This window comes from Lontra canadensis, unplaced genomic scaffold (assembly GCF_010015895.1).
Source record: "Lontra canadensis isolate GAN:19392208 unplaced genomic scaffold, GSC_riverotter_1.0 scaffold49, whole genome shotgun sequence".
Classification (NCBI taxonomy): domain Eukaryota; kingdom Metazoa; phylum Chordata; class Mammalia; order Carnivora; family Mustelidae; genus Lontra; species Lontra canadensis.
The window spans coordinates 6,117,923-6,144,540 of NW_022631043.1; the positions used below are offsets into that span (position 1 = coordinate 6,117,923).

At 50.5% G+C, this 26,618-nt stretch overlaps 1 protein-coding gene across 1 annotated transcript in view; it reads left to right on the forward strand.

Annotated features, from left to right (window-relative positions):
- ZFAT (zinc finger and AT-hook domain containing) overlaps positions 1-26,618 on the forward strand; it is a 180,439-nt gene that overhangs the window by 138,254 nt on the left and 15,567 nt on the right. The window contains exons 13-15 of the mRNA XM_032873487.1: positions 8,341-8,459; positions 15,403-15,529; positions 18,085-18,215. Coding sequence (XP_032729378.1) covers positions 8,341-8,459; positions 15,403-15,529; positions 18,085-18,215 — 377 coding nt within the window. The remainder of the gene's footprint in view (positions 1-8,340; positions 8,460-15,402; positions 15,530-18,084; positions 18,216-26,618) is intronic.

Consider the following 26,618-nt stretch of genomic DNA (forward strand, 5'->3'; position numbering starts at 1 on the left):
GATTGTGCCATTGTTTTGTGGTGGGAGGCTGGTCTCCGAAATCAGAGAGCTGGTTGAGCAGGAGCACAGCACAGGAGTCTCCAGAGCACGGAGCTGTCCCCGTTCCCATGTCTGGGAGAAGGAAAGGGGATGGAGGGGGCAGAGTGGGAGGGATGCGCTTACAGTGTGTGGGATGCTGGGTCCTCAGGAACCACTGGAGTTCTTCCTTTTCTTTTGATTAGTTGCAAGTGATTCCCTGCCCCCCTCCCACCACCTGGTTTTGTGTTTCTCTTCTTCTCATCAAAAGGTAGGTTCATGGGACTTTGTAATTTCTTGTTTTGATACGGAGGAATATGTGTTAGAATAACAGTAACAAACCGTGAACAGAATGCAGTTTTTTCTCCAAATGGTGTTACGGCTTTCCTACACCACGTGCGGGGATCCTTGTCCATCACCTGATTTCAGCAGTGTCACACTGGGATGCAGGCAGAGCTATCAGCTGTGGACAAAGGTTCTCCCATGCACAGTGCTCAGGGATTTGGGAAGGATGTCAGTGTACGGTGTTGTTGAAGAGGTAGGGAAGGGGGACTAAAAGGCCAAGGTGTTTCTGTTCCTTGTAGGTTTCTGGGGCATGGTACCCTGGTGCTCTCCATGAGTCTGGGTTATTTTCCGTGGGCTTCCGAAGCCCCCTGGAACGGTGGATGCTCGGGCATCCACCAGCAGTGTCCTGTAAGTGTTCACCTCCCACGAGCAGGGAGTTTGCCAGTCTCTGTGGTGGAGGGATCTCGACTGTGGCCCATTTTAAGCTACCAGTGTGATGTCACGAACTGGGAAGAGGCGTGCACAGCTGGCCTGGGAGCTGTTGAAGCCAACTCCAGTGCACTTCTGGCCCTCAGGGCATAGGGGTGACAATGCCAGCGAGGTGTCCCTTGGGCCCCTTCAGGATGCACCCATTCTCGAGAATCTGGGGCTTTCTGGTCATTAAACGTCTCCTGAATGCCGTGTCCGTGCTTTATTCCCTGCTTTTATTTGATGTACTTCTGATCATTGTAAGGCAGGTCAGACAATCTCTTAACTTGTTTTCTTAGCCCATCCCTTGTTCATTAATACGGACCGGAGGCGTTTTCTCACACAAACGCACGTTTTCACGTTGTATTGCTGCTGTGGGCCTGCCCATTTTTCCTCCTGAGATGCGCCTTAGGAAGCCAGCTCATGAGCCGGTCCCCTCGATCATGGGGTGACAGGCACAGGATACTTTGGCGCCAAGCTTCTCACACTGTTAGCTCATTCCCGAAGCTCACAGCAGGACAGAGATGGCACTTAGCAGGCCGCTCATTCTCCAGTGACCTCAGAGCGGCCCGTCAAGTCCCTCCAGATTATCAGCATGAGTGCAGGGATGGGGTCAGGTGGGCCTGGAGCCGGGGTGTCTGATCCCTCTGGCCCTGAGTGACTTACTTAACTTCTTGGAACCTTGGTGTTCCTCATCTCTGCAGAGGAGAGGCTCATACCCTCCCAGCAGTGGCGGCAGACATTCAGTCTTATTCTCCAAGGTCCCAGCCTGTGCCCAACACGTAGCACTTCATGAATGGCTCGAATTTACTATTCTGTTTATTCCCGTGTTCCTATCTCTTGTGCTCCTGCTGTGTTCAGCTTCGTGCTGGACACTGGGATATGGTGGCGTGTATCTCTGCTGTGGCCTGGGCCGGGGACAAAGGCTGGGCAGCTTCTCCGAGGCTCCGTATTCTGACTGTAACAGAACAGGTGTGTTCCTGCCGGCGGCTCCCACATTGCTCGCGGGAGGAGAATGCGAGGCTTCTCCCCAGTGCTGACCCTTCTCCCAGCCCCGACAGTTAGAGGGTCACTGAAGCCAGGGTAGTGGTTGGGATGGGAAGCAGTGGGAGGAGTAGGCTCAGAGAGAAGTCTTTGTGGCATCTGCGAAAATCTTTGCATCATTTGGGGCCCCTGGGTGGCTCAGTTGGTGAAGCATCTGCCTTTGGCTCAGATCATGATCCCAGGGCCCTGGGATGGAGCCCCACATCGGGCTCAGTGCTCAGCAGGGACCCTGCTTTTCCCTCTCTGCCCCTCCCCCTGCTTGTGTCCTCTCGCCCTCTCCTGCAAATAAATAAATTTAAAAAAATAATAAAATCTTTGCATTATCTTGAGCTACCATATGAAAAGAATATTGGTGTGTGTATGTATGCACCTTGGATGTATATCCATATTGTAGCTTTTCATACCAAATTCAGGAAAAGTAGCACAGAAGGAAATCCAGAAACCGTCAGCTAACACAGAAGTCATTTATCTGATGTTGGGACATTTGAGTTTTAGAATTGTTTTATATTAAGGCCCAGATTCTGTACATTACTGGCAGATGCTTGCCGTGATGTGATGTCATCATTGGTTGTTATATGTTAATTTCTCTCTTACAGATGCCCTGTGAGGTCATCATTCCTTTTTTTTTTTTTTTAAGATTCATTTATTTATTTCAGAGAGAGAGAGCGTGCATGTGCACACAGGTGGGGAGGGGCAGAGGGTGAGGTAGAGCAAGAATCCCAGGCTGACTCCCCACTGAGTGGGGAGCCCAGTGAGAGGTTTGATCTCAGGAGCCTGAGAGCCTGATGTGAGCAGAAATCAAGAGTCAGATGCTTGGGGCGCCTGGGTGGCTCAGTGGGTTAAAGCCTCTGCCTTCGGCTCAGGTCATGATGCCAGGATCCTGGGATTGAGCCCCACGTCGGGCTCTCTGCTCATCAGGGAGCCTGCCTCCCCCTCTCTCTCTACGGGCCTCTCTGCCTACTTGTGATCTTGGTCTGTCAAATAAATAAATAAAATCTTAAAAAAAAAAAGAGAGAGAGAGAGATGCTTTCCTGACTGCACCACCCAGGTGCCCCTCATTGTCCCTGTTTTAAAGTGAGGAGACCTGGAGTGGGGGGCAGTGATCAGCCCAGGTGGCAGAGTGTGCAGGAGGCCGAGCCACACCCAGCTCTGGATTCAGGGTCTGGATTCTTACTGCTACGAGGCCGATGCCCCCTGAGGTTTGTCTCAAGCACGAACTTACTGAGGAGGGAGAGGAGGAAGTGGCCTGATGCTGTTCTGGAACAGCCATCGGTTCACGTGGGCTAGTGGTCACCTGCTGCTCTGCTGGAAGGTCACACACGCGGGGTGCTATTGACTTTGGTCTTGTGTCTTTGTCTCCGGGTCTAGTTGCTGGTTTGACCCAAGGCTAACTCTGGACCTGTCTCACTCTTAGTGCTTCTCTCTGCTTGTCTGGAGGGTCTCAGATGCCAGGACTTTGGGGGGCATGTGAAGGGACCTGGAGGGGGAGACGTGCTTAAAGCTCTTGTTTCCCTAGTGGTCTTCCATGGGTTTGGGGACCCCAGCCTGACTGATAATAAGATGCACTCTGTCGTTCCTCTGCTCTGTTCCTTTACACTGGTTTTCCTGAAGATCTCCTGAAAAGCAGATCTGGGGGTTGAGAGAGGTTCCGAGGCTGTCTGACAGCTGCCATGTGACCAGGGCCCTCCACCTGGGGCTCGCACAGGACGAAAACGACGATCCTGCTTCTGAGCTGGGGCTCTGACTGGGTCCCAGGACAGGCACCGAATGAAGACAACAAGAAGTGAGAACGTTCACAAAGTCCAAGTCCACATTTTACTGCTTTATGTTGTGTAATCGCAGTGCTCTGAATCCGCTTTCCTTTATAATTGAGCTCCTTCGTTCAGTGGTGTTTTAGGGCCTGTATGAGTCTCTTACTGCAGCTGTAATAAATGACCAGAGACGTGATGGTTTAAACCACACAGATTCATTATCCTACAGTTCTGAAGGTCTCATGTCCAAGACAGGTCTCACAGGCCGAAGTCAGGTTTGCTGACAGATCCGTATTCCTTCCGGACTCTCCAGGGGACGCTGTTCCCCTGCCTTGTCCGGCTTCCAGAGGCTGCCTGCATGCCTTACCTGGAGTCCCTTCCTTCCCCACCCTCATGGCCCGCCATGGCTCTGAGTCTTCCTCCTGTTGCTTCTCGGTGACCCGCCTTCTGCCTCCTCTTTGTTAGGACCCTTGCGACTCCACTAGTCCTGCCTGGACCATCCAGAACAATCTCCATCTCCAGATCCTTGGTCAGTCCCAGCTGCCAAGTCCCTTCTTGGTGCGAGGTAACACCCCCCTGTTGTGGGATCAGGATCAGAACAACATTTTCTCTTTTTCTATGTTTGTTTACTTTTCATTATAACAAAATCCCCCATACTGTTTATCCATGCCCACTCCATTCCCGACAGGCCGCTCCTGGGGGCCCGGATCCCCAGCTCTTTCAGTAGAGCCCAGTCCAGTTTGCAAACAGATCCCCACTGCTTCCTACCTCCCACCCCGCCCGGTGTCACTGAGATGTCATTCACAAAGCTCTAAGAAGTTTAGGATTCTCATCCTCCAGTCAGCTCCTACACTGGTCACCTCACACATTAATCCTCTCTCGCTGTTGTTGAGAATGTTTTAAGTTGTACTCTTTTTTTTTTTTTTTTAAGATTTTATTTATTCATTTGACAGAGAGATCACAAGTAGGCAGAGAGGCAGGTAGAGAGAGAGGGGGAAGCAGGCTCCTCGCTGAGCAGAGAGCCTGATTCGGACTCGATCCCGGGACCCTGGGATCACGACCTGAGCCGAAGGCAGAGGCTTTAACCCACTGAGCCACCCAGGTGCCCCTCAAGTTATACTCCTTTCGAGAACTTCAGTTATGAACGATTGTCACTGTGTTTCACCGTAGACCCTCAGACCTTACTCATCTTGTAACCACAAGGGTGTACTCTTTACCAGTCTCTCCCTACCTCCCCTGTCCTCCAGCTCCTGCCAACCACTGTTCTACTCTGTTTCTGTGAGTTCAGCTTTCTTTTTTTGAGTCCCGTGTTAGTGATAACCATGCAGTATTTGTCTCTGTGCCTGACTTACTTCACTGGGCAGATGCCCTCTAGGTCCATCCATGTTGTCAAAAATGTCAGGATTTCTTTCCTTTCCGTGGCTTACTAATATTCCTGTGTGTGCGTGTGTGTGTCTGCCGCACACGTGTGTGCACACTGTGTCTTTGTCCATCATGTTGGTGGACACTGAGGTTGTTCCAGACCTGGCTACTGTGGATCACATCGCAGCGACCATGGGAATACAGATAATGCTTCGAAGTTCTGTTTTCATTTCCTTTCGGTAGAAACTCGGCAGTGGGATGGCTGTATCATGATGGTTGTATTTTTTGAGGAACGTCCATACTGTTTGCCCCGGTGGCTGCACCAGTTTACATTCCCACCAACCGTGCATGAGAGATCCCTTTTCTCCAGGATGTGACTCTCTTTGGGGGTCCATTATTCTGCCTACTGGAGTACCTTTTTTGGGAAGATTTTATTTATTTATCTGAGAGACAGAACACAGGCAGGAGAGGGATGGGGGGAGAAGTAGGCTCACTGCTGAGCAGAGACATCGCCCCCCCCACCTCCTTGCTGAAGCGTGGCTCTATCCCAGGACTCTGAGATCACGACCCCAGCCTGAGATAGATGCTGAACTGTCAGAGCCACCCAGGTGCCCCTGGGGTGCCTATTTTTCTTTCTTTCTTTCTTTCTTTCTTTTTTTTTTTTTTTTTTGAAGATATGAGCTTTAACATTTCCCCCAAGAGAAAACGAAGCCCTAAGGGTTTTAGGAAGTGGCTTGTGGGTCACAGGAGCAGGGTCCAGATTCTGGGATCTGATAGCCCAGCCCTGTGCTCTGTGCTGCTCCAGGAGTTATGTTACTGGAAATGAAGTTGGATTTTCAGTAAGGTCACCCACCACAAAGGATCCAAAGATATTTTAATGCCAAAAAGAGCAAAAAAGATGCCACGATTGATTTTTCAAATTGTGTCTAAAGTTCTGTGCCTTTGCCTGCTTCTCATGCCTTCCAAGGAAAGTGTGATCTGGGGTTTGCGGTTCTTACAGTGTGTGCTTTATATCAGTGCCACGAGTAATGCACCAAGTCTTCCCATGACCTCTATTGTGCATTGCCTGAGAGTGTAATGAATTGAATTAGAAATTAATTTTTCTAGCTTTGGTGTCAATTAAATGCATAGTTCTGCATTTAGTCTAGATTACGTATTTCCAATGTGTTCTTTAATTAAAGGCCATGTGGCAAAGGTTGAAGTTTTAATTAATGTGGGGCATTATCATATTAATTTTAATTTAAACAGAATATAAGGATGTTTTTCTCCTTAAATTAGTTTCCATTAAAGAGTCCCGCAGAAGGAGTCTTTAATTTCACTGCCTCTTGTTAAGTCGTTACAGGAAGAGCTACGTCAGTTGAACCAAATGAGAAGGCAGAGGTTTTCACACCTTGGAGAGTTTTAAAAGATGATCAGAGGAAAATACATCATTTTTGATGATTGATAAGTGATAATAAAGGAAGCTAAAAACTACGTTTAATTATCGTCTAGGCGGGAAAGAACAAGCCCATTTGATTTGGCCTAAAAAAAGAATGCAGAGTGTGTAAGTTTCAGAAAATAAGCATCCGTTTGAGCTGCCTCCTCTATGGAATGTTCTGGCAATTTATGGTGTTGCCAGTCTTTCTGCGGATTCTGTCCTTGTCTCTGTCGGACCCGCCATGCTCTCCTGCGCCCTGCTAGCATGGCGAGGCTGTGAAACAGTGAGCTGAAGGTGTGAGGGGATGCCCTGTTATCCTTCTAGGTTGGCTTCCTTTTCTGCTCATGACTGTTTGGGGAGTCACTCAGCACCCCGGGTGACAGACAGGAAACCCCGCCTACAGAGCCGTGCACTGTCAGATGCCGCTCACGTGGAACTGAGTCAGGAGATCACACACATGCTGCTTGCTCTGGGACATGCTTACAGTGTGTTAGGCATCCCCATGAAGTGTGCCTGTGGTTATCTAATTTGTCAAGACAACCTCATCATCAGGACAGAATTCCTCTACTCCCTCTCCTTAGTGCCCCAGTGAGCAATCTCGGGCCCTGGGCGGACACAGGAGAGCACAGCAGGTCTGAGAGGGGGGCAGAGGCAGCAGAAAGACAGGGTGCAGACCCCCCAACACCAGGCATGCTGAGAAGGGAATGAGCATGGTCAGTGCCAGAGGTGGGGGAAGGGTGGGGAGCAGGTGGGTACGAGGTCACACAGGGGTGATAGTAGGTCACACGAGCCACAGCAGAGAGCTGAGATTTTATTCTGGGTCTGATGGGAAGCCATTGGAGGGTTTTACACCTGTGAGAGATGTGATTCAATTCGTGTCTTTATTTTATTGATTTATTGACTTATTTTATTTGAGAGAAGGGGGTGGGGGCGGAGGGAGAGGGAGAGAGAATCTCAAGTAGACTCCCGCCAAGCGCGGAGCCTGTCGCGGGGCTCGCTGCCGGGACCATGAGATGGTGACCTGAGCTGAAATCAAGAGTCGGAGGCTCAACCAGCTGAGCCATGCAGGCGCCTCTGGTTTGTGTTTTTTGAAGCCCCGTCTGTGCGGTGGGTGGCGAGTAGACCAGCAGTGGCCGCAGGGAGACCAGTTGTGCTCCCCATGTGGCCCCCCTGCCCGGCGCAGGGTGGAGGCCTCACGGTGGCGGCTGATGGTCTGTGTGGGTTTGGAGGTCCGCGGCCAGGACGCCTCCCCCGGCGGTTGGAGGTTGATTCCGAACTCACAGCCCAGTAAAGTGAATTTTGTCCAGTCACTCATTAGTTGCTGTTCCTGATAGGATTTTAGAAAGATAATCTTTTGTGTGATTCTCAGGTTTTTTTCTTTTTCTTTCTTTTTTTTTTTTTTTTTTTGTTTGTTTGTTTTTAATCTGGAGTTTTACGTGCTCTTACATCCAAACACCTCCCAGAACATGTATAAAACATAATCAGCTCGATAAATAGTGACATTTCAGGATGTGTCCAACTTCTTAATCTGCCCTTTATGGGGAAATCCCAATGGGAATTTATACAAACAGCTCAGCTTTTGATGTGAAGGAGACGGAGAGTCTGCCTCTTGGTCTTAGTATTTTGGGACAAAGATGATTGAGAAAAGCAGCCTGGCATTGAGTTGTTTGCTCTTTTCAAATGAAAAAAAATGAAGGAATGATTAAGGCCATGTATTCACGTGGCCACGGGAATTCTGTCACCACCACACCTGGAATGTCACGTACATTAGACTCTCTGCAAATGCTCGTTCAGAAATGGAAAGAAAATCATTAAGCTTTAAAATCTTTGTCCTGAGACACATCCCTGCTGTTGCTGCTGTGTTCTGTCACGGAGGGAGGCTGGACCGAGGTGAGGGCTGCAGACAGCGTTGTGCTTTCCCCAGGACTTGAGGTATTTGGATGGTGGGGAGCCCGGGGCCACAGTCACTTCCCTGTCCTTTTTCCTCTGTGCCTTCAGGTGGTTTGAAGTGTCCTGTGTGCAGCTTTGTCTACGGTACCAAATGGGAGTTCAACAGACACCTGAAGAACAAGCATGGCCTGAAGTTGGTGGAAAATGAAGGAGACCCCAAGTGGGAGGTAAGTTTCTAAAGCACGGTGTTGATCTGGACCTTTCCAGGTACAAATGACAGACCGGGCAGTCCCGGATCCTGGGCACAAATAGCGGCTCCTCAGAGAATTGGGATTTCTGGTTGGGAAACTAGGAGATCTTCCCAAAGCCCGTCTCCTGTGGGAGGGCTGAGACCAGGGCTATGCCTGCGAATTCTTACCCTGAGTTGAACTGAGAATGTCTGTATTGGTCTCTCCCTGGCATTTGCACTTCTGTGAGTCACGATTCCAGAGTTTCAGCTGTTGCATCCGAGGGAAGGATGTAAGGCAACGGGCATGTTGTAAGTCTTCACCAGAAGAACCGGGAAGGGCTTTGTCTTCTGATTCTAGGCCCTCCTGTCCTGCTGCTGAAGGCATGCACTCCCCCCTGCCATCTTTGTTTTACCCTAGGGTGTTAGAACCAGTCCCCTGGCTAGAACATATCTGTATGATCAAAGCCAGTAGCTGTCTCTCTTTCCAAGCACCAAGTGTCCCCACCACGGACGAATTGTAGCTTACGTGAGGTGGGGTTTCACAAACAGCACTGCTAACGTTACGATCTTGGACGTGATAACCTGTTGTAGGGGCTGTTTGGTGCATTTTAGGATGTTTAGTAGCGTCATCGACCCCCCAAATCCCCACCCCAATATCAGTGGGACCCCCAGTTGTGACAACCAGAAATGCACGGATGTTGCTGATGTCTCCAGAAGTCCAAATCACCCACAAATGAGAACCATTTATCCAGGCACCTTCTAGAGCATCAGCATACGGTAATTAAGAGTATGCTGATTAAGAGTAAGGGCTTAGAAAAAATCCCAGAACACATGAAAAAACTAATACATCATGACAGTGTGAGGATGATTCCAGAATGCAAAGAAAGGGTGGCTCAGTAGGAGGGAGTATTTTGATATAATCCATCATCATACTAGAACTAGGGAGGAAAAAGAAATGATTATCTTCACACATTCAGAAAAGGCACTCGACAAACTTAAGCATCTGGTGATTAAAAACAGTAAGGTACAGCTGGGTGAATATACCCTTGAGATGGAAAAATGCATCCATGCATCTCGGCCTCAAAACCAGGATCTTACATGGGGCTCGGGGGCCCTGGGTGTCTTGGTGAGTCGGGAACAAGCCGAGGATGCAACAGGAGCTCTGCTCTCGAACATCACTTGGGAGGGGCGTCAGGCAGAGTAATAGTGACATTAAGGATTAGAAGGGAAGGGGGCGCCTGAGTGGCTCAGTCGGTGAAGCGACTGCTTTCAACTCAGGTCATGATTACAGGGCCCTGGGATCGAGCCCTGCATCGGGCTCTCTGCGTCCCTCTTCCTCCGCTGCTCTACCTGCTTGTGCTCTCTCTCTCCCTCTGTCCAACAAATAAATAAAATCTTGAAAAATAAAAAAAGAATTGGAAGGGAAAGAAATAAGGTATCTGTGTGAAGATGGCAGGATTCTATTCTTGGCAAATCCAGTAGAAGGAATGAAAAACTACTAGCATGATAAGCAACGGGTTGAAACAAACGTAAAATAATGAGCAGCTTGTATGTGTAGAGAGAGGCAAGAGCAAAAAGATCAGAGATTTAAATGTAAAAACAGTGACATTTTAGGAATACCAGAAGAAAAACCCTAGTGAATGAATTCATTTCTAAAATCAGTGTATGATTTTGTATAACTATATGACTCAGAATCCAGATTGAGGAAGGAGAAAGATTGAGAACAATTGACCACAAGAAAAAATTTTAAAAAGTCTTGTGGAAAAGAGCTCATAAACAAGCTCAAGAGACAAATGACAGCAAAATACTTGTGGTCCTATGGTAGAAGAAGGATAAGTATCTTGACATTACAGAAGTCTTGTAAAAAATAGCGATCAACAACCCCATAGGAAAATGGGCAAGAGATCAGAAAGGTTCCTAGAAGAGAAATGTAGGTGACTTCGAATACGTGAAGACATGATCAGCCTGACACGTAGCACATGTTGATGGAAACTAGAGAGAGAGAGAACTTCTTACCTATCAGAATCCAGAATTGGACGTCCTCTCTGTTGGAGAAGCTGAGAGGAAAATGCACTCACATGCGCTGCAGGTGGAAATTCAGAATGTTACTACCGCTACGAGGGGGCATTTAGCAGCATCTAGTAAAATTACTGGTGCACTTCTTCATCCGTTAACTAAACAGTCCCCTCGCTAGAAAAGTACCCTAAAGTAACGCTCACAGGAGAGAAGGTGCCTGCACTATGCTATTTATCACAGCCCGATTATGTATTATGGTTTTACATAGAGGAACGATTGCTTGTGTGCCTGTACACAGTCCGTGTACCTGTGTTTCTCAGCCTTTTGTGCTGAGAGCCCGAAGCAGTGACACTCAGTGGCTGTGAGCACGCCTGTTTCCCAGATCTCGGTCTCTAATAGGATTCTCCAGTAAAAGTAACTCTGGGGTCCTTTGGAAAGTGATTAATTCCAGGGCTCTGGCAGAAAGTTTGTAAGATGATCCTACGGTATTTTATAGTCCTGGAAAGAAACAACATGCTTCTCCCCCAACAACCCCCCGAAAGATGGAGGTGTATCAAAAGGACACAAGACACAACCCAAAAAGTTCCTAATGGCCAGACCCAGAACAATTTAAATACCTAAATAAAGAATGATCAGCGCGCTTGGGTGGCTCCATTGGTTAAGCATCTGCCTTGGGTTCAGGTCATGATCGCAGGGTCCTGTGTTCGAGCCTTGAGTAGGGCTCCCTGTTCAGTGGGGAGCCTGCTTCTCCTCCCTCTGCTCCTCCCCCTGCTTGGGCGTGCTTTCTCTCCAATAAATAAATAAAATCTTTAAAAAATAAAAAAACCAATAATGATAGTGTTGTACTACAACTCAAAGAATAAAATAAATATCAGTGACTCTGTACTAGAATGAATGGTGGGGAAGGAACAGATCTTGCACACAGAAGAATGCTGAGGGATATACATGGGAGGAATGAGGGAAATAGAGAATTCGCATTAAAGCACCATAGTAATCATGGCTGCAGGCAAATCCATCGGTGGGAGCTGAAATTAGAATATAAGGAGAAACAGAATATTTACATAGCTCAAAATCTCTCCCCGCAGATCCTCACTGGATCACAGAGGGAAAGTAATCACTGTGTGGGAGAGGCATCGGGCCGACCCACGCTAACTGTGTAGCCGGAGGTTAGCGTCCCTGGTAATACGTCATGGTGCCCTGTGCCGCCTGACGTGATGAGGAGAGGGGCACGCTCCTTCCCCCTCATGGTATTCTTCAGAAAGGCCTCAATCTCTGTCTGCTCCGTCAGATGTATGTGAATGATGTGTGGTTAGATACCTTACCAGGACTCCTCAGAGTATCACGCTCACAAAAGGCCAGGAAAGCCAGAGGAGCTGTCCCTGGTGGGAGGAGACCATGGCGACTTGGTGACGGAGTCCCTGGATCCAGCCCTGGGTCCTGGAACAGAAAAGGGACACTGTGGAGAAAGCTGTTAAATCTGGGTCAAGTCAGTGGTTCCAGCATTAATTCTGGGTTTTGATAATCGTACCCCGGTCGCGTCAGGTGTTACCGTGAGGGGAGGTTGGGTCAAGGGTGTGTAGGAACTCTCGGTTTTATCTGTGCAACTCTGCTGTAATTCGAAAAATATTTCAAAATAAAATAGTCCTACGAAAGACAGGAGCGTTTCATGAGGAGAGGTGGGGCCACACCAAGATGGGGGGTATAAAGAGACAAGCCAGGATCTCTTCGTGGTTGTGCAGATTTGATTCTGAAACCACACATATATTTCATATGATACTAAAGAAAACACTAAAGTTTAAAAAACGCAAGCCCTAGGGCGCCTGGGTGGCTCAGTGAGTTAAGCCGCTGCCTTCGGCTCAGGTCATGATCTCAGGGTCCTGGGATCGAGTCCCGCATCGGGCTCTCTGCTCAGCAGGGAGCCCGCTTCCCTTCCTCTCTCTCTGCCTGCCTCTCTGCCTACTTGTGATCTCTGTCTGTCAAATAAATAAATAAAATCTTTAAAAAAAAATGCAAGCCCTGAAAATTGAGAGGAGAGCGAAATAAGTGGTGCTAACTGTTTATCAAAATGCTGGCCTAGCTACGCAGAGTTCCCACAGACTTGAAGATCGGAGTTTGCCCCTCCGGAGTTGGGTATGAGCTAAGGGCAGGGAGAACTGCAGAGATCTGGACTGTCGTCGGTTGTTGTGGGGCTGGCAGGGCTGGGGGGGGAGGGGCTCTGAGGTGTACCCCCCAAGGCTGTTGCTCAGTTCAGTAAGCTCAGTGAAGCACAGCAGGATTATTTCAGTCCGTGGGTTTCTGCTGGGGGGTGGGAGGGGCAGAACTCAGCCACCTTTGTAGGGTATTAGGGCATCAACTCTGTTTTGGTAAAAAAAGGCCAAGAGTCAAATAGTACCTTTCCTAAAAACAAACCGTACCTCAGTATAACCAAATATTCGGTGAGGAGAAGCTTCTGTTTATAGACATTTTCCAGCTAACGAATGAAGATCTACAGTATGACCATTTGCAAGCCCCCCATGGTGTCATGGATCCAGCAGTGGCCACCCCTTAACCTGCCGATGGCAGAGAAATAAGGAAGACACCCAGACATCCTGTGTCTCCTGTTAGAGTAGACCATATAACTGAAGCGTTCTTGCCAAAAAGGGAACCAGTATCTGATTACATCTACCAACTTGCAGGAGACGCAGTGGACAGTCAGTGGTTCATAGCGGTGCCGTCAGCCAAGTTCAGACCATTGGAAACTCTGCCAAGAACTATAAGTCGGGCTGGGGGGGTTGGTCGGAGTCCGATCAGAGGGAGAGCCTGTAAATAGAAGTCTTATGAGACATGTCAGTTCTAATACCTGGGTTCAATGACTTAAATTTGATTTGAAGGGTCAGTTAATGGGAAATAAGATACTGGAGGGACAAGGACATGGCCCGGTGGGTGGTCTCATGAAGGACTTACTGCTCGGTGTTTGATGTCACGGTGTTGTTGTGCTTGAGTTTTGCAAGGGCTCTATCTCTCGGAGAAACCTTCTAGAATAAAGAGAAGATGCCGTGACTTGCATTTGCCTCACAGTATCCCAAGGGCAGGGTGCGGAGTGTGTCGGGGGGCAGAGGGGAAATAAGGCTGGTCACGAATTGATAGTTACTCAAGTTGGGTGATGTGTACATGGAGGGATCATCCCCCTGTTGTGTGTGCTGGAAATTTTCTCTAAGAAAATGAAGGAAGTACGCGCATTAGAGTTTGACAGACTGAATCCTAGTGCTGTCCTGTGTGAATGGCTTGACTGGGAACCATTATCTCTGTGACCTCTGTGTTCTCCGCCTTCTGACCCACACGGTGAGGCTAATAATACCCACAAGACAGGATATCAAATTGCCGAGGTCCATAGCCAGTCCCTGGTAGGTGCCCAGAACCCCCAGTGTCTGGCACCAGCTATGATTATTGGTGGTGGAGAAGGTGACATCAATGTCACCTCCTCATCTAAGGGAAAACAGAGTCCTCTGGTGTCCAAGTTCATACTGCAAGGGTTTGCTTTCTATTAACAAATGGACATCACAGAGCCGGCTCCTGACCTAACATCCCGCGTCTCTCGGTCAGTCAGTGCTTTCGTAAGTGTGTGTGGCGCACCCTCTGCTCTGAAGGCCTCGCTTCCTGCGGATCCCCGCGCGTTGAGGAGGAGAGCTTCGAACCCAGTGAAAGCAGTACTTGCAAAGCCATGTACTCGACTCCAGAAGCAAGAGAGCTGAGCAGCCGAGCAGCTGGGCTCAGGCGCTTGGTCACCTGTGGGGGACAGGCTGCCTCCTCCAGCAGTCGGGCTGTCGTCTGGCTCCCCAGAATGCCTTGCACAGCCCATCCTCCCAACATGTGACCATTACAGAGGCCCCCCGCGGGAAAGAAGCCTTTCTGTGCGTGCCGCTTCTCAGAGGCTCACGTTCCTGGGGCCCAGTCAGTGTTGGGCAATTTGTGGCTTAATGGTACTTACAAGGAAGTAGGGTTTGTTGTTGTTCATTTATGCATTCATCACCTTTTTGTTGGGTGTCTACTAGGTGTCAGGCTGGGAATCTTGAAAGGCGCTTGGCCCCTTGGCCGTAAGGGAAGAATTACATGGCGTTCGGAACTGTGTCCATTACCGATAGGTACTTACAGGGCGTCACTTCGGCACCTGTAAATTTTGTGTCAAGTCCTCCTTCCTATTCTTTATTGGTGATGTTCCTGTTTCCTGCCTCTAGTCCCCCCCCAACTCCCCGTCCCTTCCAGAAAGAGGGCAGTATTCATGCTGGGCTTCCGTGACATGCTGAGTTCTGTCCCACCTCTTTTCTCCTGAGGTACGAGGCACCCGAGAATGTCTCCAGCCCTTCCTCCCTTCATAGCTCCTGATTTTGCAGATATGTTTCCTGTGGTCCTTTGTTTATCATCTCCTTTGTATAAAAATAAGAAGGGCTGGAGTAGCCAAGGTTGACTGAGCTCTTACTCCGTGCGGGACGTGTGCCACAAACTTGACATGGGCGATGTAGTCGCCCGCCCTTCTCCCTCCACCTGCAGCTGTGCCGTGGACCCCACCAAGCAGCCCCAGCCCTGGGGCCCATAAGGACAGTGTGGGCAGTGGTGGGAGGGGACAGCAGCCATTAGAAGAGCACATGCAGGAATCTCTGTGCGTGTCTAATCCCTAATTACGGACTGCACACTCTGGTCCCTGAGGAAGATCGTGGCAGGAAGCTTTCTACCAGAGCTGCTTTGAAAACATCTCAGTATTTGCAAAAAGTAGTTTCCATTTGGGAAAGTGTGTTTTTATGGGAGCAGCTGATGTCTCAGGGATGCCAGGTAAACGAGCTGTTGCAGAGGGTGCTTGTGTGCATTTGTCTGTCTCCGTACGTTATCCTGGGACTTGCGGTGACGGGTGGTCTTCTAGAAGGTCACTCAGATGGTGTGTTTTTGTTTAGCCGGCCACAGAAACGCCTGAGGAGCCCTCCACCCAGTACGTGCACATCACGGAAGCCGAAGAGGATGTTCAGGGCACGCAGGCAGCCGTGGCCGCGCTTCAGGACCTGAGATACACTTCGGAGAGCGGTGAGGGGGGACACTTTCCGGCCACCTCTGAGCGGGTCCTTCGTGAGCGTGCTGAAGGAATGAATGTGTGAATGCGTGATGTCCCCGTGTGGGCTCCACCGGCGTGGCCGACCCAGCATTTGTTCGCCGAAGGTCCCACGCTCAGGCTCGGAGGCCTCAGTCCCCCGACAGGAGCCGAGAGGAGGCTTAGACGTGGAGCTCTGTCACATGTGGCCAGCTCTCCGCACGTGCTCTGAGCAGGGGCTTACCGCGCTCCGTGGGGGCGGGAGGTGCTTGCCGGAAGGGCTCAGCTGAGTGCCAGAGCTGGTCCCGTGGTCTGGGTGTCTGTCCCCATCCCTGGCTTCTGGGCCTCTCTTCCGGAGGGGGGCTTGTCTCTGCTCCACGGACAGCGGTGGCCCAGGGCTGCCCTGCAGAGCCTTGAGCCCAGCACGGCCTGTGTCCCAATCTTCTGAAAAACCCCAACGCAGGATTTTTATGTCGTTTTCAAATGTTAGGTCAATTTTAAAATCAGACCACTGTGCCAGCCGAGTGGTGATTTGGGTCTTACACTGAGAAGTATTTTCTTAGTCCTTTTCAGCACCCGGAAGGAGCCCCAGTTCATGCATGACCACAGTCTGATGTGCATGCAGAGGAGGACATTAGGTGGTGGCAGGGGTAGGAAATCGCCTGTGTGGCCCTGTTCTTAAAGCCCTAGAGCCCAGGTCGTCAGCCCCCTGAGAAAAACTGTTCTTCGGGCCGATGACTTTAGGTCTGGGCTCACTGGACTGCGGAGCTCGAGGGGCTGGGGAGACAGCGCTTCCCCGGTGCGGCTGGTTAGAGCGGCAGGTGGTGCGGAGGGCATGGCCCGGCTGGGGCTGTTCAGTGGGGCAGCAGGAGAGAGGCCCTGAGTCTCTGCTTCTTTCCTTCGTGTTTGTGGCTTCAGCGGCCGCTCAGGCCCTGCGTCTTCATCCCCCACGCGCACACACACTCGCTCTGAAGCCTCTCCCGAGTCTGTTCCTGGCTTTTGGGACGGCCCGTTGAGCCAGGCCTGCCCGCTCTGGGTTCTGCTCCCTGCGCCGCATCCCTTCCCACCCCGCCTCTGAGGTTGCTCTCCCCTGCAGACTGCACAAAACCTGCACTGCGGGTGTGATCTCTGGGACACGGTCTGTTCCCTTCCCCTACACGCTTTTCCTGGCCACCTCACCTGTACCTTCGGCGTTCAGATCGCATGTCATCTGCCGGGGACCCAGCTGACTGTTCTGCAGCGTTCCCCTAATTGCTGACTTCTCTGCAGCATTCCGCTGATGGCCTCCTGAGATGGGACCAACCTGGTGGGTAATAATTTGCTTACAAATCTGTCTCCTGAGTCCTGCTTGGAGGAGGAGAGAGAGTGTTGGATGGAGGCACATCTCTGTATTCCCGCTGGGAGCCACGCTCCTGATGACAGGCTTCACAAATGGCCCCCGGGGGGGTCAGTGCAGGAGGAATTAAACCTTGCTCAGCTCAGTATGTTTTTAAGGTAAAGGTTTTGTTTAGTCTTCGGATGTTCAGAGTGGTTGGCTACAAGGCACAGTGGATGTACGTCCCTTAAGTAGAGAAAGAGGGCGAGTGTGTATGTGTGTGTGTGTGTGTGTAGGGCAATGCCAGAGTGGTACGAAGGGTATGCAAGGCACTCACACCGTCCTCTACTGAGGCTCATGCCACACGCTCCCTGCTACATGGAACACATCACGCTCCCCTTCTCCGTCTCTTCCTGAGCAACTTGCGTTGGAATGTGGCCCGCGGAAAGCTGGTCCACAAGGACGCAAACATTGGCAGAGGCTTGGTGATATTATGCTAACACAGAGATCACACAGGAGTTCCCTTTTCAGTAAATTAATGACCAGGGTCCGAGGGCCGTGTTCCAGAGAGTCACAGATGGTCAGGCAGATGGTCCGGCCCGGCAGGGCAGGCTCCGTAGCTGGCCTGAGGCGGTGGGTTCTAATCGTTTGAGATGATTAAAATGGAACCCCGAGCTTCAATTGGTTTGGAGTTCTAAGTTGCACTGGTTCTAATAATTGAGACATCCCCGGGTGTTTAGTCCGTAGCTTGTGTAAGTTATGGGGCCTGCTCTCATTGGCCACCTCCCAGGCCTGTGCTTACAGGACACTAACTGTGCAGGTTAGTGTGTTTGTTGGTACTTCTCAGGGCTTCTGTCCTGAGAAGCAGTCCTGGGTCATCAAGTTTGGGTTCAGAACTCTGGGGTCTGAGCTCCGGCTTTGTGCCAAAACTGGTCCCAGGCAAGTCTCCTGTCTTTTTTGTGCAGAGGTGACCAGTCTGTGAAATGGGGGTAATATCACAATGTCATCTCCTCATAGGATCATTTGGGCTTTAGAGATGTTCCTATAAAAACCTCTTTAAAGCCAAAAAGTGCCATGCAAATTACTGTGCTGTTGGAATGAGTGACTGGAGAATCTGTGCTCCCCCGCCCCGGGGTGGGCGACACCCCGTAGTGGTCTCTAGTAAGGTCTGGTTTTGCACTCAGTGCGCCAACCCCTGCGGGCTTACTGGTGTCCCGTTTGCTTCTTCCTTGTAAGGGGACCGCCTTGACCCCACGGCCGTGAACATCTTCCAACAAATCATCGAGCTGGGCACCGAGGCCCGTGACGCCACTGCTGTGGCCTCTGTGGTCGCCATGGCTCCAGGCACGGTGACAGTCGTGAAACAGGTAAGGGCCCTCCCCAGCACCTTAAATATCCTTTCTCCACACTGCCATATACCCCTCTCTCTCCTGCCCTGGAGGTTATCAAGGCTGAATTTCCCGGAGGGGGGTTTGGAAGGAGGTTGGCTTAGGCTCATGCATTTTCTTCCTCTGCCTCTGGTTATCATGTGACTGTGTCTTTAGCAGTTCCACAAGTGGAGGTATATTTTAGGGGAAAGATACAATAGATTTTTTAACATTCCGGAAGCCTTTCATTCATTTCCCTTCAAAGAATCCTGGTGTGAAAGTAAGCAGATATGGACACACTTGGACACGTCTGTCGTGCAAAGCAGCCCTTGGCTGGGAACTGTGGGAGCAGCTGGAGAAGCTGGGAGGGCTTCTCTGTGGATGGACCTCGTGATTTGCACAGCATCACCTGGTCGATGCCTGAGCGGATGGGAAGAAAATGATGAGTTTTTGAATAAAGGTTACTCGACTTAATTGATAGTTAAACTCTTTGGCTCATTTCCTCCCCTTCTACCCTCAGAGACTTCACCAGCTGTAAAATGCAGTGTTGTTGGTAATGACATCATCCTTTTTCTCTGTCTGTACCTCTCTCTACTATCTCTTCATTTTACAAAAGCTTTGGCCTGGCTTCCACAAATACTTAAAAAACAACAACAACAACAACAGTGAACACGTCAGATGTGGGCAGAGTTTAAGTTCATGGAGAGAGCTAAAGTGCAGACTGTAGAGTTTTACAGCTGCCCGTTCTTGGAATCATTCATTCAGGAAGTACTTAGTAAGTGCCCACTCCTGCCAGCAGTGTTTCTGGGGTTCCAGGAGAGAACCATCACCGTGGTCACTGTCTAGTGGGGAAAAAGGTGAAACAGAAACGAACAAGTGAGGCACAGGGCCTGTCCAGTGGTGACCAGCTACAGTGGAGGACAGGAAGACAGGGAGGGGCTATGGGCCCCAGAGCGGGCTTGGGGGACATTTTATAATATGAAATGATATTTTATCTGTAATATATGTACATATATCGGGGGCAGCTAAGGTTGTTGGGGGCAGATGGCTTATGTTTGCACAGAGGTGCGTCTTACGGGAGGCGTGCCAGTTTGACTGTGCACTTGGTATGGAATTTTATAACCATAAACAAGGAAATGTGGAACCATGAACTTCGCAAAGGGAGTAGGTTTTCTTGGCACGAACAATGAAAGGTATGTCTTAATGTGTCTCTCCCATGAGGACCCCTGAATGCTGTGTCCCCAGTGGCATCCCTTTGATGAATCAGAAGTAGACTTCCCAAGCTCTCTCTGCAACTGTCCGCCACAGATGTACCCACAACACAATGCAAAGCCTGAAATCAGGCTAAGTAATTCTCTGGGGAATTAGTACATTCTGGTTCAACTCTGGACTTCATGATCCACAGACAAGACTCAGCATGTCTAGGTGAATGTTGGGACCGCGTGTCCTAGAAACGCTCCTCTGTTGTTGTGGTTTGTCTCGAGGAGAGTCTGGATAGCAGTGCCACCGTGGGACGTGGTGTCTTGGTCTACAGTGGCCTCTGCCCGTTGGTTGGGAACAGACTCATAAACGTGCTTCCTTTTGTAGTTACTAGGCTGCGGTCTTCGCCTCATCTTACTAAATCTCTTCTGAAACAGCTTCTCCGCGCTGTGACCTGATGAGTCCTGAGCCGGACCCGACATGTCAGGAAGGGTGTGGTTGGACTGGTGTCAGGAGAATTTTTTGCGTATTTCGTACCTGCCAAAACCTTTCGAGACTTGCAGGAAGGTGCCAGCTCCTGTGATATGCCGCTGCTCAGGGCCGGGATTTATCGAGCATCACAGACAGTGCGGTGACACGTGAGGGGGTTGGTTTGGGATTCAGCTTCAGTGTGCTTTGAGGTGTTAGGCTGACAGCACCACACGGGATGACGCAGAGAAGCGTCCACACCAACCAGCGTAAACAGGTGCTGTGTGAGTGAGGTAGCAGGAAACGGTGGGATTCTTGAGAGAATCTTGTGTTTTACTGAAAACACAGGACAAGGAGGAGTCTTGGTGTTTAACACAGTCTAGAGCAACTGTGTTTGGAGGTGTTTGCCGAGAGCGGTGTCCTTGTCATCATCCGTGTGCCTGGCCCAGCACCTGGCTCCCTGGGGCTGCTGGGACCTGCTGGATGGGGGATGGATGGAGGGACCAGGGGCAGGCGGACAGCAAACACCCACTCCTTTGGCAACGGGGTTGCACTGTGTGAAAGAATGCCTCTGAATTCAGTTGTCGCGTCGTTTAAATGTAAACACAAGTAGGTTTTTTGTTTGGTTTTGTTTTATTTTGTTTTAAAATTTTATTTATTTGAGAGAGAGAAAGAGTGAGCACGAGCAGAAGGTAGTGGCAGGCAGAGGAGAGGGCAGGGCGAGGGAGAAACAGACTCCCAACAAGCAGGGAGCCCGATGCGGGGCTCAATCCCAGGACCCTGAGATCATGACCTGAGCTTAAGGCAGACGCTTAACTGACTGAGCCCCCCCCCCCAGACACCCCATGATAACTGTTTTTATTAGAGAAATTCGTTTTCAGTTTTGATTTTTTTTTCCCTCTAATTAGACTCTGGCTTAGGAATTTTTCAGTAGAGGGATTATGTCTACTTAATGAGCGTGCTTAAGCCACTTGAGTGTGAACTCTAGGGTACCTATTGGCCTCGAATGGTGCTCTTCCTTTACTGCGTGAGGGCACCTGGGTGCTGGGGATTTTGTCCTCTTCCAACTAGAATAGCTCACGTGCTAGTTGCTCCAGAGATGTTTTGTTACATAAGCTGGAGCATGCTGTGGCCTTCCTGTGTGGATTCTCTCATTATGTCCCATAAGACGGTACTGGAAAGAAAAAAGCAAGGAAGGACACCTTTCATAAAACACATAGTATGTATTATACAAAAGAAGTTTTTCATATTACTATTGGATAGTCTATTTTGAGATCTTCTGAAACTTTCCAGTTTTATACATACTTCCACGGGGCTAAAAACAAATTCTAGGTGTGTATGAATGGATTCTAGATATTTAAAATTTTAAGATTTCTTTCCCATGTAAAACAACAGTCATATGCTCTGTTCATAATTTTACTTTTTCCCGATGTATTGTTAATTGAAAAGGATTTTTTTTTTGTATGAAAATTTATCAGTGATCATTGAAAGTGATCAATTTTCTAGTCTTCGTGGGTTTTCAGTTTCCAGGATGACACTAATGCTAGGCCTGGTGGGCAGGGTGGCGGTATTGGAATCAAAGAGCTGAGAAAAAATGGTTCTTGGAATACTGAAAAAAATAAAATTAAATAAAAAAATAAAATTATGTGTCAGGCATTAGGGGAAAAATGGTTCCTTAGGTTGCTTTCTTCCTGTTTCTAAATGAGACATGGAAAAGCCTTGTGCCATAATTCAGGCTGTTGAATTTTCAGTTGGACACAGAACCATGTCCTCAATGATTTTCCATCACGTCACTTTCTTCAAGTGTCAGCATTAGAAGCAGATTTCTGGGGATGGAGCATTTTGGAGTGTTAGGGAAGGCAAGTCCTTGCAGGCCGTGCCCCAGCTGGCCCTCACAAACACATGAGAGCTTTGAGTGCAATTAATTGTGCATTTCTGAAGCCCAGACCGTTTTCATGAGCTAAATCAGTTTCTTTCTTTTCTTTTGGTTCTATCTTGCTTTAGGGTTGTATGTGGAGGAAATTTATCTTTGATTAAGAAAACTGCCTTAAGTAGAGGAAGTGTAAGACTGACCAGCACAGGGAAACCATAGCCTCTCTGAGTCAAAGTTAGTTGCTTTAAAGGAAAAGTCACACATAACCACTGCCACCGTCCTGGCTCATGGCTTAGACATGTCTTTGCTGTTCTTATGGTTTAACATTATTTTCAAGATGAAAAGTAACATTTTTCTTCACTGGCCCACAGCATTTGCTCCACTGACTCTCACTGCCTCTCCCGCCCTGTGTGCTCCCTCCTGGGCGCTGGAGCGCCTCCTCTGTGGCATCTGCAACAAATTCCCACAGACTTGGTGGCTCGAAACCACACAACTTTCTTGTCTAACAATCCTGGAGGTCAGAAGTCCAAGATGGATTTCAAAGGGAGCTAAAGTCAAGGTGTTAATGGCTGCATTCCTTCTGGGAAGGACTCCTTTCTCGAATTTTCCAGCTTCTAGACGCCCCTGGCATCCCTCGACCCGGGTTCCCTTCCCTCCGTCTTCAGGGCCAGCAAGGGCAGGGCGAGCTCCTCTCTCACCCCAGCGCTCTGGCCTCTGCTTCCTTGCCTGCTCTCGGTCGGACCCTCTGGTCTCCCTCTCATAAGGACCCCCGTGATTCCGTGACATCCCCCTGGATAATCTCGGACAGTCTCCCTGTCTCAAGCTTCTTAGTCACATCTGCAGAGTCCCCTTCCTCGTGCAAGGTAACATTCTCAGATTCCGGGGATTAGGACACAAGACCTCTTCTGGGTGGGGGGCAGTTACTCTGCCTGTCACGCTGGGTTCTGGGGATAAGACCGGTCCTGGTCTCAAGAGGCAGGTAGCCCGGTGAGGGGAATTATTGACTCTTTTATTCAGCAAACACCCCCTGAGCTGCGTCCACCAGCCAGGTGCTGTTCTTGGCTCTCAGGATATTTCAGTGAACAAGAAGGGTGAACGGTATGCTTAGGAGCTGACCTTTCTCTAACTGGGGGTGACGGCCGGCCCACACACAGCTGATAAATAACACGGTATGTTAATGGGGAGAGGGGGAAAAAGAACCAGTGGAACCAGGCGAGACCTTAAACCGGCAGCTCTAACTCAGAGTAATGTGGGCTTTGGGGAGGTCGACCAGTGCCCGAAGGGTTCTGTGGGAGCCCCAAGGGGCTGCTGAGCTTGAACCGGGGTCTGGGATGGGGCACGTGGTGGACAGGGAGGGCTTCGTAGATGCCATTGGTGCCCGAGTGGAGTCCTGGCGGCTAGCTGGGAGTTGGGTGGGGGCAGGGCTCCAGGCAGAGGCAGGAGCCGGAGCTGGTGCTCGGTGCTGGGTGACTGGAGGCAGGGGGAGGTGGCGGACGAGGCCCCACTTCAGTGAAATGCTGGGCGCTGTTGTGACCACCAAGCGGGGACGGGGGAGTCGCAGCCCAGAAGGCACCTTAGCCTGGTCTCTGCCTTCCCTGCCCCTTCCCTCTGCTCAAACGCCAGTGGAGAGAGGATGAGTCTGGACAGCTCGCAGGTTCCTGTCACTTCTCAGAGTCAGATGACCTTTCTCTACAGGCTTCTCGACCTATGCTACCGTCTCAGAGGCATGCTGGCATTTTTAAGAAATCAGTTTCCAGGTTCTTCGATTTAGTCACGGGACCCAGGTAGAGAGTCTGCTCTGAGCATTCTTGCCATTGGATGGATGTCCAGCAGAACAGGCTGTCTTCCCGGAGCACGTCGCTGACTCCGGGCACAGCCCCGGAGCCTGGGTGCACCAGGCCCGCAGGGGCACCGCGCCCCTTTCTTCTGCTTATTACTGTTGAGGGTGGCCCCTAACCTGAGTTGGGGGAGCTGGGTGCATTGTGGGGTACAGCCTCTGGGGGTGAGGGTGGGTCTGTCTGGGAGAAGAGCCCCGAGCTGTGGGGGAGTTCACGTGTCTTACTCATTCCTCCGTTTGCTTTTGGAAACCAGTCGCCTTTCAGTCCACGTGCCGTGTGTGAACTGGCTAGGGCGTTGCCCTGCGTACTGGGCCCAGCTGTCGTAGGGTTAGTCCTGGTGAGGCTGTCCGGTGGCATGCAGTCGACCACGCTCGCCTGTCAGTGACTCAGTTACCGTTTCTGCTCTGCTGAGAGCTGATGAGAAAGCATGTCGTGTTAGTGCCCAGAGAAATAGAATCAGTGTGCGTGTGTGTTTGTGTATGCGTACGTAAACACGTATACGGAGATTTATTTTAGGGAATTAACTTACCAGTTATGGAGGCTGACAAGTCCCGAGAGCTACAGTCTGAGTTGGAGACCCAAGAGCTGACAGTGTGGCTGCTCTGAGCCTGAAGGCAGAGAACCAGGAAAGCTGACCTTCCAGTTGGAAAGCCAGCAGGCTCAAAACCCAGGAAGAGCCAGCGTTGTCACTGCGTTGTCACAAAGGCAGGGGGAGAAACAACCCACCCAATGTCCATCCCCCAGGTAAGCAGGCGAGAGGAATTCCCTTCTTCAGGGACAGTCGGCCTTTTTGTTCTGTTCACGCTTTGACTGATTGGTTGAGGCCCACCCGCATTGGGAAGTGCAGTCTGCTTTACACGGTCCGTTCACCTAAATGTTAATTTCATCCAGAAAGGCCCTCACGGAAACCACCCACAGTAACATTTGACCGAATATCTGAGCACCCGTGGCCCAGTGACACTGACACATGAAATTAACCATCACCCACGTCCGTGTGTGTTTCAGAGGAAAGGCCTCTTTGTCGGTGGAAGGTCGTTGTTTCCCCGGGTGATTGTTTGCTGAAATAACCAGGTGTCACACAGGTGACTTTGGTTCACAGATTTCAGGGAGATTTGACAGCTTCCGGAAAGCACGTGTATTTTAGCAGATGAGTATTTCTCTCACAGTCGGTATTTCAGCTCGAGGTTCCAGAATGAGCTCCGTCCTGCAGGTTCTTGAGGGGACGTGGTTGAGAAGAGGCTGGCGGCACCACACCGACCCCAAGAGTCCTGAGCACAGCACCCCGCTTTAGTCCCTGGGTCAAGAGCGACTAGATGGTTCTTACTCTACCTCCTTCCACTGAGTGTTTTCACTGGTGACTGGTTAGTGGCTCTGTGTTGGCAGGACTGTGCCTCTGTCCACACCAAGCATCTTGCTTACAGCCCAGGAGTCCTGCTTCGGAGCGGGGTGGGGGGTGCACCCACTCCTTGTTCCTGGTTCTCTGCAACCCTGGAGTAGCCTCTCTTCTGTTCGTCCTTTTCCCTTGATGTGCTGGACATGTCCAAGCTGTCAGCCACCGCCCCAGCGGCAGCGAACAGCTGAAGGGAGCCATGGAGACGGTCTCAGACCTGCAGGCACCCTGCCCCCCTGCCCTGCGCAAGCCCTTGGCCTGGCGTTGTGCTGCCACCATCTTGCTCAGGATCCCCAGGGCTCTGACCGTGCGCCAGCACTGCTGATCTAAGAAACAAACCGAAGTAGAAATTCCAGATTTGCCCAAAGCCGTCGCCCGTCTCCCAGCTTCCCCATGCCCTTTCGCATCTCCCAGCTTCCCCATGCCCTTTCGCATCTCTGAGCAGGTCCCCCCTGGTGGTTGGCACTGGAGGGGAAGATGATGTGTCCTGTCGGGAGGAGAGGAGCCTGCGGAGCTTCCACGGGCTTGGCGCGCAGCCCTCCGTCTGAGAGACAGTTTTGGTAGCAGTTCTTGCTGGAGGACGTGTTGCCAGCCAGCACTAGAATTGCTGTTTTTCATTTGCAGTTCATTATTTTTGCAAGGAAACACAGTCCATAGCTACGGCTGACCACGCACACCACACACTCCCTGTTTGCAAGGGAGCGCAGGCCCAGCCTGTCCTGTTCTGGTCACCTGGTCTCCCCGATGCCCTCTCAGATGTCTGCATGCACCAGGCCATCTGGTGGGAGAGGCCGCTCTGCAGAAGGTGCTTCTCTGGAGCAGCCTCTGGGAGGGAGAAGCCTCACGGCCCGTGTTCCTGCTGGTAGGGGAGCCCAGAACTGGCCTCCTCCTCTGGGCACGGATGTGGAGCCTTTCATAATACTTGTGGCAAAATTCGGGGAACGTGAGTGGAACGTGACACGTCTGGAACGTGACTGATGTGAGGCTTCAATATCTGTTTCCAGTGTTCTTTTCAAACGGTCACTACATTCTGTCAGTTTGATTGCTGAAGTGCACAGCCAGAGACCTGACTGCAGAATCGCATTGGTGCCGAGGCTCTCAGAGTCCTCAAAAGGTCACAGAAGGGACCAGCGGTCTGCATTATCCTTGTCGCAGAGCAGGACTGAGCTGAGACCTCTCCCCTTATCTTCCCCCACACAAGGGACGAGGAGATGCCCTTCCTGTTTTGCTGTCCATTTAAGTTAAATAATTGGTGAGTTAATGCATTTTTCTTATTCCTGCGGGAGACACTTTCTGACCCCGAGGGTGAGCAGACCTTCCCCTGAATTCAGTGCCACCCACGTGGTAGAAATCACAGGAGAGCTTCTCCCACTTTCTCTCTGTCCTCCTCTCCCCTCCGGCACCCGGTTTGTCTTCAGGTCGTTTGCCGCAGTGCACGAGATGTTATAATAGGGGGTTTCCTTCTGCGTCACAGTGAAACCCTGCCATCTTCAGTTGTCTTATTGGTTCTCCTTTCCCGTCGCGGTGGTTTTGCCATCGTTGTGGTTCACGTGAGGCATCTTTCCAGAAGATCAGGAATAGGTGTCTATGATGTTAAAAGAAGGGCTGGTAAGCGTAGCTGCTTGTGTATTGTC